Source organism: Ascaphus truei, chromosome 8 (assembly GCF_040206685.1).
Source record: "Ascaphus truei isolate aAscTru1 chromosome 8, aAscTru1.hap1, whole genome shotgun sequence".
NCBI lineage: Eukaryota > Metazoa > Chordata > Amphibia > Anura > Ascaphidae > Ascaphus > Ascaphus truei.
The window spans coordinates 75,232,817-75,255,181 of record NC_134490.1 but is presented as its reverse complement, the minus strand read 5'-3'; the positions used below and the strand labels follow the sequence as shown (position 1 = coordinate 75,255,181).

The 22,365-nt window shown below is 40.2% G+C and overlaps 1 protein-coding gene across 7 annotated transcripts in view; it reads right to left on the bottom strand.

Moving 5' to 3' along the window:
- Positions 1–15,475: 15,475 nt before the first annotated feature.
- Positions 15,476–22,365, bottom strand: part of ADGRA1 (adhesion G protein-coupled receptor A1) — a 692,353-nt gene continuing 685,463 nt past the window's right edge. For 3 of the 7 annotated variants that reach the window (XM_075612706.1, XM_075612705.1, XM_075612710.1), the window contains one exon: positions 15,477–20,999. In XM_075612706.1, coding sequence (XP_075468821.1) covers positions 19,778–20,999 — 1,222 coding nt within the window. In that variant the 3' untranslated portion in view covers positions 15,477–19,777. Of the gene's footprint in view, positions 21,000–22,365 lie in introns of all 7 variants that reach the window. The other 4 variants (XM_075612707.1, XM_075612711.1, XM_075612708.1 and 1 more) reach the window with 2 other exon arrangements.

The window sequence follows — 22,365 nt, the reverse complement described above, 5'->3', positions numbered from 1 at the left end:
ACGTGAACAAGCCCATACATCGGTTTGTATTTCCTGTTACATTTATTCACTTTTCCTGGGCAACTGTAAACTCCTTAGAACACCGTTTAATAAACCATAAAATGGCCTTGATCGTTAGATTTTATTTTTCATATATAAAAATAGGCCTTTAAGAGCAAAGCCCAATTAAGTGACCTATTAGTTATGTGTCAATTGCTCATTTATGTTCAGTGTTGAAAATCGTTGAAAAAGATAGAGATCAAAAAAGTTCCCCAAACAGAAAACTACTAAAAGGTTCATCTGAAGTGCACATTGATTTGTTTTCTTTATTGTGCCCTCATTTTCATAGTTTGACCGTTTCACCGGTGTGAGATTGTTCTTGCTCTGGAGAAACAAATGACTCTAGACTTGCAATCACTATAAATCATTACAAAAGAAGGTTTGCCAAGATAATGGTATTGAACTCGCTCCCAAGGGCAAAGATTAGGGAATTCAGTTATGGGTTCAATGACTATTATAACGTAGCATTCCTCTGCTTTTGGCACTTAGGGAATTACTTCAGAAAAGGTCCACCTTCACCTGTTATAAATACAATTGGAGGATGACCATGTAAAGGGACATTAATGAAGGTTTATCACTTGATGCTACATTTGCTTTTAAAAACATTTCTCAGTTCTCAGTCGTGAACTTATATAAATGTCTAAAAACACAGACTAATGGGTTTTTTTTGTCTTCAAATTCTTGACAACCACCTATCCAAAGATGCTTATATTTTAATGCAAAGGGTGTTTGAAGATGGAAACTGTTATACTCCATTAAAAAAAAATATATATATATATTTAATTTAAATTGACATGTTCATTCTGTTAATATAAATTAATTCGTTTTATTATTATTAATTAACACCCTAAAAATATAGTTTATATTTTTTTTAGGGATTTCAAGTTTGTGAATGTGGCTATTTCCTTTCTTTGTCTCGTATTCAATATTCAAAGAAGCTGAAATTGTCCTGATTAAGAGCAAGGCTGCTTCACTGTAGATTGAATAGGGACCATAGAGAGTAATTGTGCTGCTATAGATTTATTACTTTTCTATTCTATGACTTTTGCAAGGATTGCACCATAAAGAACATTTAATTAAGGTTCCATTCAGTTTTTCTAAGTGTATGCCTAACGTTCTGAGCAGAATGGGATTATTAATTTGTTCTTTTCAAAAAACATATTCCCAAAGCCAATGTCACAATAGGCACTTGGTTAACAATGAATAATTTGGTCTTAAATTACCTATGTTTAACAGATGATAAGAATACTAAATACGGTATAATGTGATATCAATAGCAGATGTTTCTTCATGCAGCAATAACTTAAATGTGATAGATTTTCTTCTTAGGAGTTTAGAAGGTAACACACACACACACACACACACACACACATAATTTTTTTGAGGGTCTGGGAGACCATTTTTTGGTTGATCACCTTAATAGGCGCTGTTTATTCATCTATGAATATATATATTATTCATCTATTATAATATATATATTATTCATCTATTATAATATATATATATATTTTTTTAATAGAAGAAAATCATGACAAAAAATGTAAGCGCTGCTGTTGATTTCCACATTAACTATTTACTAATAAGTTAAACGCACTCACTAGTTTACAGTTCATAATATAAATGACCAAGTTTGCACTTAAAGCCCAAAGGTATTAGTAAACTTGTGTCAAGAGATATATATATGTAAAAGAGATATATATATGTAAAAGAGATATATATATGTAAAAGAGATATATATATGTAAAAGAGATATATATATATATGTAAAAGATACCAGGTGCGCAGAGATATAGGGGTTAATATCTAGTAGGTGCTGCCTGAATGCTGGTTTTTAACACAAAAACCCAAATGGTATATGTGTTATTGCATTTGGCGCAAATACAAGATTATACCCAATTGAGGGATTTGTGGGGTAAGACTTGCAGTGTCTATGTCCCTAATTTATAAGCAGTTTTGGTGTGTGTATAATAAGTATATTGTAAACTAAAAGTAAGTAAATTGTACTTTTAGTATTCCGCTACACTGCGGATATCACCACATATGATGTTAAATAGATGAATTATGATCAATTGAAATGAATAAAAATAGAAAAAATTTATAAAAAGCAGAAAAAATATATAAATCCCAGTTTGTATAAGGATAGTCTCTAATGGATTACTTATCAGAGCTTCATGGTGTAATAACCAAATGTTCAAATAGTGGATACACTGAGAAGTGGCAATTCCACTGCGGTTAAACACATCCAAGTCTAACAAAATTGGGTGTTAGATCATTGAGGAAGCAAGAGAGGAGGAAAGCGGTGCGGGTACAGCCTACAGAGTGAGGCAGGCGGGTGATTTCCCATGAGAGCTGCGGTCTGTGAGCCTGTCCGTCTGCAGTGACGGGAGAAGTGAAAAGATACGAGAAGACAGGCAGGTGGAAAGAGGGGGCGACTTGGCAGGAGATCCGAGGCGCAGGAGCAGAGTGATACCACACATTTTTTCTATTTTTATCCATTTCAATTGATCATAATTCATCTATTTAACATCCTATGTGGTGATATCCGCAGTATAGCGGAATACTAAAAGTACAATTTACTTACTTTTAGTTTACAATATACTTATTATACACACACCAAAACTGCTTATAAATTAGGGACATAGACTTTGCAAATCTTACCCCACAAATCCCTCAATTGGGTATAAACTTGTATTTGCGCCAAATGCAATAACATATATATATATATATATATATATATATATATATATATATATATAGCCAGGATCCCTCTGGTCCCCCTGTCTGCAGGTTTCTTTCCCCCTTGCGTGTGTGCTGCTGCGGGGGCGAGCGCGTTCCCGGGGGCTCCTGGTGGCAGCTGCGGCCATGTTGAGGTTGGCGCGGGAGTTTGCACCTGTGCAGTGCAATGCACAGAGGTTGGCAAGCATAGAGGTGGCCATTACATGTGTGCAAGAGCTCTAGGAAGTTGCGCATGCTCAGTTAAGAGTAGCGGCGGCCATTACAGCTTCAGACATGCGCAGTAAAGATTGCACACACGGTCCCCATAGGAAAGAGCTGTACCAAGAACTACAATTCCCAGCAGCCTCTGGGGACTGCACTTTCACCCTGGTCACAGGCAGCCAGACAGCCAATAGAGCTGGCAGCTTCTCCTGCAGCAAAGAAGATACAATGTTGTGTTCAGACAGGGATTGTCAGTTAGGAGCTGGGACTCAGAGAGGGGAGGGTGTGTTTGTGCAGGGAGGAAAGTAGCCTCCTGCACTAGGCCAGAAGTCTCCCCTTAGGCCCCAGCTAGACCCCACTCCCCTTCAGCTTGTGACTGCTTTAGGGAAGGCCCGTTAGGTAGGGACTTTGCCCTGTTAGCAGTCAGTTTAATTAGTTCAGTCAGGGACACAGCTGCAGTGTTGCGTGGCCTGGCAAGAGTGATCAGTGAGACCAGACCTATCTCACTACAGATAAGGGACTATCTGTGTGGTGGGATCATCCTGTTTGACAGAGGACGCCAGCTGTGGAGACTTCAGCGCTGGACACAGGCGGGTCCTCTTCGGTTGTTTTGCTGTACCTGGGTGCCGGAGCCCGGGCAGGTACAGTCAGTCATCAAGTGCACCAACTTTACCAACAGTCACTCACTTGGGGTATTGTGGGACATTTGGGACTATTGATATAACGTGTGGGGTACAAAGCCCTGCGTGGTGACTGGGTAGTTGTGCCTATTAGTGTTATAGAGGGACACTGTCAATGTCATATTGTTGAAGTATGTTGTGTTGTGTTAGTTGCCATATAGTAAACCCTTTTAGCCATAACCTTTGGTGTGGGCTGGTTACTTTATGGATGTTCCTATGTGAGGGCCACTCTACACTCCTAGAATCTCACACAGGTGGAGGCGCTGACAAAAAACGTTCCAGAGAAGCACCCCAGGTTCCCATCAGCGGAGACTCAGGCCTCCTGTGAATCTGCAGGTATACGCACCGCACCTGGTAACATATAGGTTCCCCCTCATGCACTCTATCTGCGATTGGGGTAGGGGGAATACCCGTTACATATATAATATATATATATATATATATATATATATATATATATATATATATATATATGTGTGTGTGAAACATGAGAAAAGCCTGCTACAGACCATAAATGAGAAGTGCTAAAACCAGTAAAGTAAAGTGTGCAAAATCAACACTACTGGCGGTGCTAGGGATGAATGAATATATGAAAACAGAAATAAAGAAAAAAAGAATCCCAAAATAGCACTCTAGCGTACAAAAGTATCAAAATGTATTAGACACATAAAACATATACAAAGGATCCACAGTTTTGAATCTGGCGCCTACAACGGAGCATGCGCACTGTGGCAGCTCGATCACTCTGAACAGACTTTCCTTACCTACGACGCAGACATACAGTTTCCTGCTTACTTATCCTTGGACCAGTGCTAAGTACTATTTGGCTATGTGTGTTGACCTCTGTCTATAACTGCTCTGACTCTCACATGCCATTAATTTATGGGTTGTTACATCCAGTACTCCTTGACCGGCCGGTCCTAGTGTTCAGAGGCTATTCATCTGCCTCCACACTATAGGATTTGTATGTCTGCTTTTTTATTGGGTATTTCTAATTCTTTACACTTAGCTATTTCATGGTTCATTCAGCCTGGTCATATTCTGGTTCCAATCTACTAGATTTGTACTATTAACCAGCTTGATTTATATTTGCTGTTTGTTCTTTATTCCATTGTGTAGCTTAGGTTTTTTATCAGTGTTCTAGATTAGTCAGTCTTGGGGACATTGTGGATCCTTTGTATATGTTTTATGTCTCTAATAAATTTTGATACTTTTGTACGCTAGAGTGCTATTTTGGGATTCTTTTTTTCTTTATTTCTGTATATATCTATATATATAGATATAAAGATATATATATATATTGATAGATAGATAGATAGATAGATAGATATATGTAGCCCTCTTTCCAACGCTCTAGAGTGACTACTGGTACTGTACACACCTGTTGGCTCAAGGAGATCTGGGCCTCCGCTAGCTGGGAGCCTGGGGTAATAGTTATAGTACTGGCAGCGCCTCCACTTACCCAGGATCCCCAATGAGTAAGATTCCCCTGGGCAAGAACAATAGAAACACACATCAGATTGTAACTATTTACTACTAAGTATTGATGGAAACTTATCTTATAGGCAAAGCAATAACACACATATAGCACACGATGTATTCTTAACCACTACTTGCAATATAACACCGGTGGCTCGGCCACTCTCATAAAGAGAATTGTCACTGTCCCGTCACCGCGTGCCCCCACACCGTGTCCATATAACTAAGGATATGTATATAGGCTCAGTCCTTTGGTCACTCCACTTAGTGTCCCCAAAGAGCGTTCCCTAAGGGGGGATCAGCGCCTGTTGACCGGTGTTGGTGCACTTAGTAAATACCTTCCGGTCACTGGGGTGACCGGCAACAACTTCACAAAGGATCCGCCGATCCAGCGAGGTCTCTCACGAGTAGTGGATGATGCACAGCAGCCTGGGCCCAAATGACTGTCACCAACCGCAGCTCTGCAACACTGTGTCCCTATCTGTCTATGCAGTAAGGGGGCATGTGTCGCTACCAATATAGGGCGTCCCTGCAGCAACACAAGCTATGGTGACTCAGGGAATACACTGGGGCCTGAGGGGGAATCTGGCCTACGCAGGTGGGTCACTGACCCCCTGCACACACACTACCTCTCCCCTTGCTCCTCCGGTGCCCTCTGACTAGCGTGGTCTCTCCCCCACGCTTCCCTTTCCTGCCTCTCGCAATTCCTATGTTCTAATTCGCTCCCTGGCGTCAGGTGACTTCGCTGAGGCTTCTGGGGATTGTAGTTTACTTGCTGAGCCTCTCTTGATTGGCCGCCTGTTCGCGCGCTTTGCACTGCGCATGCGCGAACTCTCTCTGCTCTGACAGTCACTCCTGACTATTGCGCAACAACATAGCGGTGCCCTGTGATACCGGGCCGCTGCGGAACCTTCCATACACTTCCTCCAGATACACGCTTCTGTGAAGGTAGAAGCAAACTGAGACATCCCTACATATATATATATATATCTACATATATTTATATCTATATCTATATCCATATATATATATATATATATATATATATATATATATATATATATATATATATATATATATATATATATATATATATATATCCTTGCCAATAAGATTCTAATTCTTGGAAGCCTACTGAAAAAAAGTGTCCCAACCTTATAAAAGATATATACACATAGATATATACCCACACACATATATATATATATATATATAATGTGTGTGTATAATGTTCCTTTTTACAGGGGATGATGAAAGAGAAAAATACTTCACTATTACCAACAATGATACATGGCCTGTTATTTGTTAATGCAGATGTTCTACAGTATGTTGATCTTTCAATCTGAGAGACTTTGAGCAGCTGGGCTCTTTCACCTGTGTGTTGGAGATACAGCTGTTTAAAGCTCTCATCATTATGGGGACAATTTGCCATTGTTCAGGGTGCCAGACTACTTGTACAGTAGCATGTGTTCAGAAAGCCTTCCATTGGATATTAGGTTGTGTGAAGGTGGGACTGAATAAGAAGAGAGAAAAAAGCAGGTAAATGTACCTTGATAAAGCGCCCGTGGTGGCACGAAACATGTCGGTGGGGGGCTTTCAGTCCTGGTCTCATGATGATCCAATAAAGCCTACAGATTTGTTATCACTTTGGGAAGCGAACCTCTTATTCTACCTCACATGGGTAGTGCTCTGCTTTTTTCTCTCTTCTTATCCAGTTCTACCTCCAGCGGATGCACACAAGTACCTGAGGACCGTGGATCATTCACCAGGACCCTTCATCAATACGCGAGTCCTTTGTTATCCTCATCAATTGAAGCAAGGTGTTTGGCCCCATTATTACCCACGCCAATTATTTTCTGGACACCAGAACGAGTTTGTATCCTCCCCATCACAGGTGGGATCTTTTTCCAGCTAGGCTCTGGGAGGAGTGCAATTACCTGCGCAAGATTTGCTATACCAGTTACCTAACAGGTACCATGCATTGAGTACATGATATGTTAAGTCAGTGCTTCCTGGTTCTCTGAGCATCACACAATCTGCGGCTTTCGGTGTGAAGGTGGCGTACGAAGCACCCGGTAAAATGACAGGTTTGAATAACTGAATACTGAGTACTTGGTTGTAGTCACTATACCACTATCCACTTTCCTCCAAAAGAGTTAACCTACTTTGATTAGTAGTAGAAGCCAGGCATTCGTTAACACATTCAGTGCCAGAGGCACCAGCAACTCATTGGCCAACAATACTTTGGAAGCTCCAGTGCAACTAACAGGCTTTGTATCTATAAGAAAGGAAGGCCACTTGTGTTGGTCAGCTGTCAGAAGATGTGTGATTTCTAACTCCTAGTAATAAACTTTACATGGGAATGTAACAGAAAATACGATGTCATGCATGGTTCTCACAATAAAAACATGCGTATTTGGGCTTGATCAATATTAAATAAACAGTGCTATTTTTTGTCAGTGCTCTTTGCCTTTAAACCAATACATTTTATTAGAGATATTTTAGTGACACAAAGACAAATAGATGTAGAAGCAGCGAGTCAGGATTGCAGAGTCTAATTCTTTTCACCCAAAGATTATTTGCCCCATAACTCTGCATTCCACCCAAATGTTATTGACGTCATAATCGTGTTGCAATAACAACACAAACGTAAATGTGAAGAATCATAACACCAAAGGTTAGACTTGCCAAGGGTGTGTGAAGAAGGCTGGGCACATCACACTGGTGTTTTTTTTGGTTCTAAAAATATAACTTGCTTTGGTTTTGCCAAAAATCTGTTGGTTTTGAATTTGTAAAAAAAAAAAGATTGAAGAAAGCTCAACATATCCAGGAAAATTTCTGGACAAACCCAAAAGTTTTCCCAACGTATATAAAAGAAAAAAAAAAATCCTCCGATTTTGTTTTGATGTTCAATTCGGATATCCATACACACCTCGAAGTTTGGATTTCCAACCAGCGAACCTGCCCATCCTTCATGTCAAGTTAATTTCGTATTTAACGACATCAACCGCTTATCAGCTTTGTGTCTTTTTTGCTATGATTGACAAATTACTGTAAAGTTTAGTGCGTGAAGTGCGGGCAAATATCATTGTGTAATTAGGTACCGGAGGTTATTTTTGCCACATTTAATGAGGATCCTCAAAGCTAATCATATACATAAATAAGGTCCGTTAGCAAAACCACCGTTGCTTGGTTACCTGCGTTTTCCAATACACTGCACATGTTGGGCCAACAAGCAAATGAATTGACTAAAGATGCCATATGTAACCATCAAAATTATGTTTTTACATCAATTGTATTCGACTCTATTAACATGCACCATCATTTTGATGGTTACATATGGCATCTTTAGTCAATTCATTTGCTTGTTTTTGTTTACGTGCTATTTTTAACCTACTAGCCCGTGATTATATGAAATTCTTGCTTTTATTTCCTTTCCCCTCAATCACGTTTGTTCCCCACTGTTCTGTTTTTTAGATTACCCATGGATATTCATCCCATTGCTGTCCACATGAGCGCTATGATATTGCTAAAGACGTTCTCATACTGCTGTCAGATCGTTGCCTATTTTTGCCGACAGCTGTGTTTTGCATGGAGAACATCGCGTAGCCTGGCAATGTGGGACGACTTCTTGCTCTCTGCTTTGACTGGCCTGGCTGCGTATGCGCTCCAATTGACGCTGTGAAGTATTCTCCTAAGCACTATGGTGCCGTGGTTTACGCAGCGCGTTGTCAAGGCAACACAGAATACGACCCAACGGCACTCCAAGTGGCCACCAGCAGCAAGAGCATGTGCACTGTTTGTTGCTTCCTTCCACACAGCTGATCACATGACGGCTGTTATGCGACTCCTGACACGATGGAATTGATCATGGGACTAATTAGCTATCCTGATTGCTCTCACTGGGTGAGGGTTTAGGTATATAAGGTATGCACTGGCCAGTGTACTCTAGCAGACCCTGAGGAAGGTCCTACAAGGACCGAAACGTTGGTCTTGTTTGTTCTGTACCATCTGAATACAAGTTTTTTTGTTGCCATTTATCCTTGAGTGCTGTCCTTTATCTTCTCTTGCTAGGGTTGACTGCTTTCTCTGTTTATTTCTACAGGACAGGCACCATACCATTTCATTATATATATATATATGTAGAGGTATCAGTACCGTGTTAGCCGAGCTTCAATAATCAAAAAATAAATAGATGATACCGTTCTGTGGCTAACGAAATGCTTTTATTTGTGCGAGCTTTCGAGATACACTGATCTCTTCTTCCGGCGATGTTACAATGAATGAAGCAAGGATAACTTAAAAACAGTGTCTCTTGGAATGTTATCTGTGCTTGTCCTTCCCCCGGTGTGGATGTGTTTTATGGCTAGAGGTGTCAAAGGGTAACTGAAAGCAAGTGAAGAAAGAGTGTGTATGTGTATCAGTGTGAATAAAAATGAATGGAATGCCCACAGTATAAACAGTGCTCTACACAAGGTGTGTGTGGAGTGAGAGGGATATAAATGGTGTGGGTGTGGAAATGTGAGAGTTTGTAGCACAACTAAAAGTGTGTGTGGATACTATGTGGCCCCTATTGGTGTATATGGATGGAAAAATAAGGAGTATTAGTATGTGTGAGAGACAGCTGTGTGTGCATACATATAGCACAGTATGTACAGACATGCCTTTAGCGCTCATGGGAAGAGAGTTCGCTAGTGTCAGTAATGACTCATAAAATTTTGATCTCTGTTTAGGCCACTGCTAAGTGTCCCGAACAGTTGCATAAATTTGTATTCATGCAACCGTCTCTCTTTCGGGGTTTTAAGATTACCTTTGAGTATGGCAACCCTCAGATCGTTCATCTTATGGCCAGAGTCAGAGAAATGTTCGCCAACAGGACTGTCTCTTGTTCAACGTGTGATGCTGTGGCGATGCAGGTTCATTCTCTTGTTTAGCCCCTGTCCTGTCTCACCTATGTAGTAGCAGCCCCCTGGGCATTTCATGCACATGATGAGGTACACGACATTGCTGGAGGAACAGGTGAACCCTCCTCTGATTTTGTATACCCGATTCTTGTGTGGTATTTGTATTGTGTCCGCTGTGTAGAGCATTGCGCAGGTTTTGCATCTTGGGTCCTGGCATGATTTTGTCCCGCATTCAGTTGTACTGCTGAATACTTTACTCCTCACCATAATATTCTTGAGATTATGGGGTTGTCTGTATGATAATAAGGGTGCTTCAGGGAAGACCTGTTGCAGACAAGAGACAGTCCTGTTGGCGAACATTTCTCTGACTCTGGCCATAAGATGAACGATCTGAGGGTTGCCATACTCAAAGGTAATCTTAAAACCCCGAAAGAGAGACGGTTGCATGAATACAAATTTATGCAACTGTTCGGGACACTTAGCAGTGGCCTAAACAGAGATCGAAATTTTATGAGTCATTACTGACACTAGCGAACTCTCTTCCCATGAGCGCTAAAGGCCATGTCTGTACATACTGTGCTATATGTATGCACACACAGCTGTCTCTCACACATACTAATACTCCTTATTTTTCCATCCATATACACCAATAGGGACCACATAGTATCCACACACACTTTTAGTTGTGCTACAAACTCTCACATTTCCACACCCACACCATTTATATCCCTCTCACTCCACACACACCTTGTGTAGAGCACTGTTTATACTGTGGGCTCTCCATTCATTTTTATTCACACTGATATACATACACACTCTTTCTTCACTTGCTTTCAGTTACCCTTTGACACCTCTAGCCATAAAACACATCCACACCGGGGGAAGGAGAAGCACAGATAACATTCCAAGAGACACTGTTTTTAAGTTATCCTTGCTTCATTCATTGTAACATCGCCGGAAGAAGAGATCAGTGTATCTCGAAAGCTCGCACAAATAAAAGCATTTCGTTAGCCACAGAACGGTATCATCTATTTATTTTTTGATTATATATATATATATATATATATATATATATATATATATATAATCTCGCTATTTCTCAGATCCTTTAGGACGCAATCACTGACATAACCTGCAATGCTGCTGCGCATGTACTTTTTTTTTAGGGTTTGTCACATAGAGGTACTACCCTAATGATTGTAAGGGGGCATAACTGAGCCAAACACCCTTAAAAAGGCAATCCAAGCAGCACTTTAAAAACAAAACAATATATACGTTTTTTGTTTTAATATATGCCGCCTTTGATTACCTTTATTGAAAACGAATTACCTAAGCTTCTTCCCAGGGTTCACTAAATGGCAGCCTTTCAGTTTCAATCCATCCTTCAGTCAGTGTAACTCAGCAGCTACAATGTATTCTTATATTACTAAGGTAACATTATCTATTGTTACAGTCTGCAGCACACACTGCTGGGAATATTGGCAACAAATGATCACAAACAGGAAAGTGTTGTAAAAATCTTGCACTGCTGGGGATGTGTGCTAAAACCTGCTATAGAAATCAAAGGATGCTCAGTGTATTAAAACTATTTAAAATGGCATTAAGAGTTGAAGTGAAACACAATGTACTAAGTATTATCTAATACTGCAGAACTAATTTATTTATAAAAAAAAACACACGTTGGAAAATGCATGGATTGCTCCTTTAAATTCTACATTTTCCCTTCTACACTTAAATATAATGCTTATTTTACAGCACTACTCTCTCCCTTTAATACTCACTTTATTAAAGTGCGGCATATGAAAAACAATCCCCAGTTTGATATTCAATGTTTTGGGCTACCTGTCAGCTGAATGATCCACGTTGCTGTAAAAGGCCAAATCTGCTAGTAACTATCAGGTCTAGATTCGCTAGTGGTTGATCAATACAGATAATGACAATTTTTTTCGTTTAACGCCAATGTTGTGTAACAACCAATTCGCTAAAGCCAAATCGCCAGTAGTAAAGCAGCGATAACAGGCTTTCTATCGGTGCGATGTCGGCAGTATTTTTACCGCTGTGAAGGTGAATGAGTATGCAAATGAGTCATTATTGCCAAATAAACCTATTTACATGCTATTCTCTGAACTCCTGTAACTAGCGATATTGGACTACCGTCAACAAATATGACCAATTTTTATCTGTGTACCGCGGGCTGGTTTGTGTTAGATCTAACTACATTAACTTGGAACATATAACAAAATACATTATGTAAACATTTCCCAACTTATTAATATCTTAACCCCTTGGATGATTAAGTGGCCAACTAGTTATAAGCAACCCATGACTACCTGGCTATTAAGATCTCCGTAAGGCTTAATATATAACAAATACTAGATGCACTACACCCCCTCCCCTTCCTTGTATAGTAAGTCATTGCTAGACAATGCTTTACCCAGGGCACCAATCTCTAGCATCCACTCTTCCTAACCCCAACTCACCTACGAACCCAATCTATATGAAAGACTTACATCCCAGAATGGGAAGGTGACTAGGGGAGTATCTAAGGGATCTGTACGGTTTAATATCTGCATTAGTGACGTTACATACAGTCTTGAAAGGAAAATATACCTTTCAGCAGATGACACAAAGATCTGCAACAGGGTTGACCCTTCGAGGGGAATGGGGGCAAAATGATTTATGATTTAGTTAGATTAGAGGAATGGTGAAGAGTGCGGCAGATCCAATTTAATCCCAGGAAGTGCACTTGGGGCACAGAAATCAAAAAGCATAATACATGATTAATGGCACTATAATATCAACTGCTATAGAGGAAAAGGATCTGGGAGTCATTATTTCAGCTGCCTTAAGTAGGTGAGCAATGTAAAAAAAAGCAATACAGAACGCAAGAAGCATTCTAGCTTGTATAGAGAGAGGTATTAACAATAGAAAGAGAGGGGTGGTGGTGCCACGTTTTAGATCATTGGTAGGACATCATCTAGAGTACTGTGTTGAGTTCTGGAGGCCATATCTCCAGAAAGTCATAAATAAATTGGAGATTGTGCAAAGAAGGGTTACTAAAATGGTGCATGGTCTAAGTCATAAACCTTATCAGGAAAGTCTGAAGGATTCTATTATGCACAGCTTGGAGGAGAGAAGATGATATGATAGAAACTTTCAAATACATTCAGGGTTTCAATAAAGTACAAGAGGGAAGCCTAGTTCAATGAAAAAGAAATGCTAAAACAAAAGGTAGCTCTCTGAAGCGGAAGGGTGTCAGGCTCCGGGGAAATATGACAAAGTACTTCTTTACAGAAAGGCTGGTGGATTCCTGGAATAGACTCCCAACAGATGTGCTAGAGGCTTATACAGTAAGGGAAATTAAACAATGCTCGAGATAGACCTAAAGCTATAAGAAAGCCGACAATCAAGTGGGGTCTGAAGATTTACAGAAAATTGGAAAATGGCCAGACTAGGTGGGCTAAGTGGTTCTTATTTGCTGTTAAATTATTTGTATTTTTCTATTAACCAAAGCTCCTAGGGCTGTAGGTCACTGAACAAATAAAACATAACATATTTTACAAATGAAAATGATGTATACTAATATTCCTATAAGTGATCATGCAGATTGATCAAGAAGATCCTAGGTGCCTTTTTATCACTGAAGAGGTTAATGATAAATAAAAAACCCTTGCCCCATTTATGCGTAGGTCCTCCACGGCCTTCAGGGTCAAAACACCCCTGGAACTAATCCCTTGGTTATGTCCTATGGGCTGAGTCCCAGCAATTACAAAAACCCAAACAATACCACTTATTAAATGATGCCGTCCTCGCCATGCGATAACCCAAATAAAATTCTAAATGGCAACAAAAAAAGTGTGACCCCAAAAATAAAACCTGAGGCCTACAAAGCAGCGTAATACAAGACCCCATTGCCTGCCGCAATTTACATCCATCCTGTCCCATTAGGAATCATGTTTATCGTTGATTGAAGCCAATACATCTTTACTTACTTAAATAATTTTCCTCTTTTGCTAAGTCTTCATTATGGAAGCCCTCCTCACACTCCCTCTCCCCACCGCCGACTGAAGTGGTATAGTAGAGCATGGCCCTTTTATAGGGCCTGTCGCCGTTGCATACTGTTCCCCATGCTGTTAGGTCATGGGCTAAATCAATGAATCCTATTGCTTACTTTTGCCATTTGTTTGGCACCCTACTCACATTAGATGTCTAGGGATATTTTTACCCACATAACGTAAGAGACACATGGCTGCCGTCCATATTAAGAATCAATGACATCACAGGGATTTTAAAAAAGTTGAAAAGATTTTCAATTTTTAAAAGAAGAGCCTTCAAACAATTGAGGACACATTAGATGTAATCAATGATAATGATGGTTTGTCGTGGTACTGGATGGATGTGCATTCTTGGAAACCATCAGGCCCTGGATTAGGCAAGTTTTTAAGTTTTTATTTTGGCATTGTGTTGTTTCTTTTCCCATTTTGACTTTGGGCTGTCAAGTGGCGAAGACAAGATTAATTTATGGAATTATTATGGGTTTTTTTTTTGGGGGGGGGGCATTGGCCCATTGGATATAACCAATGGATTAGTTCCAAGGGGGTCGTTGATCCGGAAGGCAGTGCAGAGCCTCAGCATGGATGGGGTACGGTATTGCATTTTATCATTAACTCCTTCTGTCCAATGAGATTAGCTAGAATCTCCTTAAGAGGACATAGATAGCCTATTTAACACTCAAGGGATAAGGGCCACTTAATGAATATTGGAATGTGTAGTTTTCATTTGTAAAGTATTTGATGTTTTATATTTGTATTTTTCAGTTACCTACAGCCCTATTAGCCAACTTTGGCTAATACGACTGTAAGTCTTTCATATAGATAGGGAGTTGGGACGGGGTGATGTTAGTGAGTGATAAGTCTCGGCACCACAGGGTGGGTAGCTGGTCCCCGAGGGATAGGAATGTGTGGGTTAACCTCTTTTTTTGGCATAGGAGTTAGTAAGGCATTGCCAAACAATGTCTTATTAGCACCTTTGTAATGTACCGAGGGGTAGTTAGTCTAGAGTTTGGGTTTACCATACTAGCTGGCCAGGAAAAACAATTGACAGACGGGCGCACTAAGGGGTATAGACACTTTAATGGTAATGTAGGACAGTGGGCAAATGCATCCACTGATACAGTTTAAAACAGCAATTAAAGCAATGTAAACAAATAACGTTAAAAATGACTGGTAAATACACCAGTATGGTCGGTATATAGCACCGGGTAACCGCTGGATCTAGCTATGTACTACAGAAAGGGTCCGGACCAGTCTGAGTACTTACCCTGCTAGAAGCGTGGAAACCCGCTCCCACCGGCTGCAAAAACTCCACAGGAACTGCAGCCACGTGACCTCTACACGTTACGCACGTAGTGCTTCGTCAGGAGGGGTAGTTAGTCTAGAGTTTGGGTTTACCATACTAGCTGGCCATTTGGCCTTTTAAGTGGTTTTTACAAACATATGTATGTTTTGAGTTAGCTTATTTCTTTGTAGGGTTTTATGTGCATATTAACTCCTTTCGTGCCCAGAAAGCCTTCCTTTTCTATGCAATGAAGCCTCAGGCATTACAGGGGTTAATTTATCTTTTGCCATAGGGTTCTGCAATTAATCCTATTACGTCACCCTTTGGTAGAAAACGTGATATTTGCATGTGGGGTTTGGGCATTATTTAAGGAACTGCGATGATGACTGTGGGGGGTTTCCTGCATTGTCGCAAAACACCCCTATGTAAATATAGTCATTGCAGCATCGTTATCGTGTATAACTAATATTTAGTGAATATGGTGTTAAATCAGAAAACAATGTGTTATTTTATTTAAATAAGACCTAATACTGTTGCCGATTTACCAACCTTTAGTGAACCTAGGCCTCGTTCTACTTGCTCCTGGAATGATACAGGCCTTCTTTTATGCTACTGAAATTACAGTTCAGCCCATGCGGAGGAAACAATGTATGTCTAAATGTGTTTGCCCTTGTGCACTTCCGTTTGTATATACCACTGTTTCTGTGTGTGGTCCTCTATATTGGTCTATATGTGACTTTCGGCCAAGAGTTGTGGACATGGACCAATCTGGGCCCCTGGAACCCAAGAGTAGCAGGTGCTTTCTCTCATTGTGTGTGGCAGCAGCATACTTGATATTCCTAACCTACATACAGTATTTGATTACCTTTCCAGGCCCACTCAGGTCTGCTTCAGCTTGCACTAGCAGCAGTCTCCTTCATATGACCCTGTTCTGCTTGTCGATGAGTCTGTGTTGCGCTCCTCTGTGTATATCTGCCTCTAAGACGTTGTACATCTGTGTGTATTTATGCTTTATATGTCTGTCTCACAACCTTTCTGTCATTTTTTTTCTGTGTCCATATGTCATTCTATGTCTTTATACCTTCAGTCTGTGTATCTCTGTGACCTTTTCTGTCTGTGTCTCAGAGATATCAACCTCCAAGGACCAAAATCAGTGAGATGTGAGGAGTTTGCAGCAAAAAAAGCCATCTTAATAACATAAGAACTACTATAAGGGTGGCTGGATTGAAGTCTATTTAGAGCACAGATGCTATAAAAAAAAACAACACATCAGACTCAGAAAATCAGCGACAGTTGGCATTTCTGATATTTATTTATATGCCCATCAAAAAGATAAATTAAACGCAGGTACGGGTTAGCACACCCGATCTTGCATTAACTCGCATTGTCTGGAGTGGGAGTTAATGCCAGGTAGAGTGCTCTAACCTCTATTGGCGCTAGATGAACCTGCCCCAATATTTCTGTCTTATGTACTTGTAAGTGTATCGGTCACTCCCTGCTGGATTTATAACCTGATCACAAGAGGGCTGTTCTTTCCATTTCTCCTGGGCCCCAGAACATCCTCTCCATGACCCTGCAGATTTCCATATCCACCTTAGCAGCTATTCACTTCATATTCATTTAACAACAATTAAGACAACACATTTTAAATTCAGTTTTTTTTTTTTTTTTTTCAGCTCAGAGGAATAAATCGCATATACATAGTAAAGCTTGGGCTTTCTTACATTAGCTAAAAAAAAGCAAATATGAAAACATGTATAATTGTTTAAAACAAAATACCCACCTAGTGCATTTTCTTGATGCCCTTTCAAAGACACACATAATATGGAGTGGATATAATACACTGCTTTCATTTACAATATATATTTAGGATTTACAAAAATACAGAGATGAACAGAAGTTCTTGCACTCAGATACTGAGCATTAACCCTTTGAGTACTAGTTTCCACCTGCAGCACTGCAGAAGACATTCATCATGACTTATATCTTTTATAACATTTCGTTACCATGTTTCTGTACAAATGTCAAGCGATGGATCTCTTCCTAAAAATGTGGGAGAAACGAATGGCTCAATAATGAAAGTAGAACGTGGGAAAGTTAGCGTAATTAACAAGTTTGTTTAAATTCAGATGTTTAGCATAGAGTTGTGTTTCAAATATGGAGTAACCCATATTAAAACTATGTCTAATTCCCTAAGCTGAAGGAATTCATAACGCCTTATGTACGTATTCCATATAGCATGGTGCTTGTTTTTAAGCACTTATTACACAATTATCAGGTTCTCTCTAAAGATTGTAACCCAACGCGTTTGTGTCCTTTTTGAATATTCTGTTATAAAGTGAAGCTCGTTTCAATGATGGATATAGCGCTCACGAGTACCCAGTGGCGGATTTCCCACTAGGCGGTCCCGGGCCACGGGCCTGATGGAAAGGCGCTCGCCTGTGGTGGTGCGCCTTCTTTCTGCCACCCCTCCTTTACAATCGCAGTGTCAAATGACATTGCGGACGTGACCAATGTAACATGACCTCGCAACGTAAAATGACGCCATGACGTCGCTTTACCGTGGCAATACGACGCCGTGTGACATCACGTTGGTGACATTGCGATTTGGAAGGAGGGCGGCACATGTATGCGCCTAGTACCACTTTAAACCTGTTTTAGCCACATTTGTATGGCCAGAAGATCAGATATTACCTTTGTTTAATGCACTTGGAAGAAAGTAGAATGAGGGCAGTGTAGAATGCGACACCCCCAGGTTTTTCTCCAGCCATAGAGATGTAACCAGAGATCCTGGGGTGCATTGCTCATTGCACTAAATAACACTAATGTGTGCTAAATACAATACGAAGCCTATTCCAGGGTAGTGATTAAGTGCCTAGAGGTTTACCAAGAAGCACAAGCAAATGACTCCTGATAAATCAATGGTAAAATGACAATGGTACTAACTTGTTGCTTTAAGCAAAATTCCTCACTTTTTGGTTAAAAAAAAAAAATCATCTTGGATGCTGCACTACTGTAGCACATTAAAATAGCAGGTTTTAGGACCTGACTGTGAAATGTATTCCATCTCTATCAGAGCTTTTCCAATAGACTGTAATGTTATTAAATATAAATTAGACGCCTAAAATCTGTCCCCCATTGCGCATGTTCCATCCTGAATCTATAGAAATCTGTTTATAGATAGAGATCTATTTATTTGCAAATGTGAACGCTGTAGTTTTGCACGACTATTTCCACCAATGCAGTAATTCCATCCCTTTGAAATTAAAATGGCACACTGAAGAAAAATGACGGTAGTCCTCAAAGAGTTAATGGAAGAAAAAAAACCCCAGCATTATCCTAACTGCTGCTGAAAGCTTATTGTGAAACAGCTCACTGATCCAAAGGCAAACTTTACAAGGTAGTGGAAAACATGTTTAGACAACTGCTATAACACTGCACAGTGTCACGTACAATGGGTGCTGCATGCTTTGCAAAGACATCCGAGTGAACTTTGAAGTTATTATAATACCTCATACGAAGGGTTGTGCCACTTAAACTAGTGCAGAAGTGAGTTTCTGTGGATTCGTAATGTTCCAGAGTAATACCAACATGATTTTCACAGCCTTTAACAATACTGCTTTTTTTTTTAAACATGTAACATTGAAAAACAGCAAATGGTACACCTCGACTTGCGCCATGCAAAATACAACCAATACGACACCGTAGGTGTAAAAGACACATTACCTATCACTTCTCTCCAACATGGAAAGAGATCTAACAATGAGTGTGCAATGCGTGATTCTGTTGTCCTTATGGTCAATATTCAGAGGCTATATCACTTCTGTGGAACTTTAAAAAAAAAATTTAAATTCTGCACTATTTCTACTTTTTTTCAAAGTACAATGTGTAGGACAGGGGTTCTCAACTCCCGTCCTCAAGACCCCCTTAACAGGTCAGGTTTTCAGGCTATCCCTACGTCAGCACAGGTGGCTCAATGATTGAGCCACCTGTGCTGACACAGGGATAGCCTGAAAACCTGTCCTGTTGGGGTGGTCTTGAGGACGGGAGGGAAGAGCTCTGGTGTAAGACATATCCTATTACAAAAACATGTACAATAGTATTATTGTCATGGTAAAAGACAAATGCAATACAAAAATGTGTGGTTATGGGTTTTCGGAACAAAAGGATATTGCCTCTCTGATCTGCTTCTCATCTTCATGCCTCATCTGCTTCCCATCCCTCCTAAATGTGTTTCCATAATTGCCGCGTTTCCTGATCTCTTGATATAAGCAAAACAGAACCAAGCGGTGCGGGTCAACACAATGGAATGGTGTGCTGTACAAACACTTAACAAGTGAAATAAAAAAAACCATAGCGTACGGTTACCAGCAATAAAAGACGTGTGTACAAACCCCAAAACTACACAGTAGTTTCATTTTTCCAAGGTCCAGTTTTGATGTTTCCTGTACTATCTGAACTATAGATCATGGCTTCATGCATGTTTCCCTTGAGTATTCCATTAGGATTTGTGGTGTTAAATGGATATGATTGTCTCCGAGGATGCATCTCAAAATGAGCTGTATGGTGCACAGTGTCAGTTTCAGGCATTTTGCCACAACTAAATATTGCAGTACTTGCGTCGCTACTTTCTGGCTGGTTGACTGTAGGATAGGGATCACTTGCTGCACAGCAACCCCTTCTGTGTCCTGTGTGGCCTTCGTGTACACTATGTGGACTGTCTGTATGTGAGCTGTGGATACTTCCTTCAATACTAGAAGGAATGTGATAAGCATACTCTCTCTCTGCAGCTGATCTGTGCCGACTGAAATAACGTGGTTTAGTTCTGCTTTTCAGACACCTGCGAACGTGCATGTTAGGTCTGAACGCTCCTTCGTTATGTACGTGGATATGGGCCTCATCATCCATAAGTTGTTCACAGTGAATCTTTGCACAGCACGGTGTGACCGGCGAAAGGCAGTTGACGTGGTTTTGAACGGCTTGTAAATTAGTTAGTTTGCAGTGTCCTGCAGCTGGGTGGTTATACATAGGTGATTTATTAGGACATGGTGAATCCTGAATGCACGTTGTATGCATTTGAGCATCTCCATTGATATTCACTTTTGGACGGGCTTTAACTTGGACAGAGTATGCCTTTCTTTTTGATGAGCAACAGGACCACCAACAATGCCAAACATCGTCTCGCTTGGCACAGTGATGGATTAAAGTGAAGAGCCCTAGAGTGACACAAAATGCTCCGTAGAGACAGCTAAATATCATATCCAGGAAATGTCCTTGAGACACAGCCAGGGCCCCGAAGGTCCACGTTGCTGTAAATAGGAACAGGGTGAATGCGGCCGCTCGTAGCTGAGCTTTAAATGAATGTTCATTTTCCAACAGTGACGATGAAATCAGTGAGCAGGTTGCCTGAGCAACTGACCCAGAATCAGTAATATGACTGTGACCCATTTCTGCACCTGCCAACCTCTGCTGCTCTTCTGTCTTTTCCTTTAATTCATACTTGCGTTCGGGATGACGCTTCAACTGCACATAGGTACAGAGAAAGTAAATACAGGTGACCAGTACAATGAATGCGACAGGGCCATAGAATGCACCAAGGCTGGGTTCCCAAGCCATCCAGCAGCTATGAGCAAATGAAAGAAATAAAAACAGTAAGTGTTAAAAGAAAGTAGAATATCAAAACAGGTAATCATAGGCAAACCATACTAACACACCAGAGTGCAAAGATAATACATGAATACGGCTACATTAACTGAACATTCTACACCTGTTCTCCATTCTCTGCACTGGCTGCCTATAAAATGGTGAATTTATTTAAAGATTGGCTTGTTGACATGCAAAGCACTAAGTGGCCACGGTCCCAGATATCTGAAAGAGCTTCTAGTTCCCTACACTCCCATTTGCTCACTTCCACCTGCAGATGAAGGACTCCTAAACGTTCCCAGAATCTCCTTAACTTCCTTTGGGGTCTGAGCTTTTAGAAACACTGCTCCCACTCTCTGGATCAGTCTGCCTCGTTCAGTTCGCGAGGCCCCCTCTCTAGAAATCTATAAAAACAGGCTCAAGACCTACCTGTTTACCCAGGAATTAATGAACCACAGCCTGTCCGGCATTTAATACAGTAGCTACAGTACCGTCCCATCCTGCATTGTATCTTTCCTTGTTTGGTCTCTTTTATGACCTTAAATGTTTTCGTCTTTTTCCCTTTTTGTAAATGTGAAGCGTTTTGAGTCCCATTGGGAGAAAAGCGCTATATAAAGTTATTATTATTATTATTACAATTCTGCATGCTTAGTTTTTAACTAGTGAATCTTGGAACGGTCTGTTTCCCAACTAATAATTCTTATCTTTAGCCAACAGAGCAACAACTGTTGATGAACTATTGACAGCTTCTTCTTGTTCGTTTCTTTATCTGTGCAATTTCACTCTTTTACAATGACAAAATCGGTAATCTGGAGGATCCCATAATTCAGGATGTCAAGATTTTACGTCCAGTAACCGAGTTAAACATTAGTCTTAAATGTTACATATTATTTTAACTGTGTATTATATCACAGCATTTTCTGGGTTATAATGTCTTATAGTATATATATATATATATATATATATATATATATATATATATATATATTACATTCTTGAAATGTTCCCCTCCCCCCCTCTGAAAAAAATATCAAGGATAAATATATTATAAATCAAAAACAAATAGTTGATACCGTTCTGTGGCTAACAAAATGCTTTGATTTGTGCGAGCTTTCGAGATACACTGATCTCTTCTTCAGGCGCTGTTACAATGGATTAAGCAAAAAAAAAAAAAACCTTACTTTGATACATGGCAGCTTGGCATGTTATCTGTCGGTGAAGCCTCCCCCTCCCCCTCCCTGTGGTATGTGATATATGACTTAAGGTGTTAGATGGTCCATGAATGCTTGTGATGTTAGAGTATGCGTGTGTGTGTATGTGTATACATTTTAATTTATAAAGCGCCC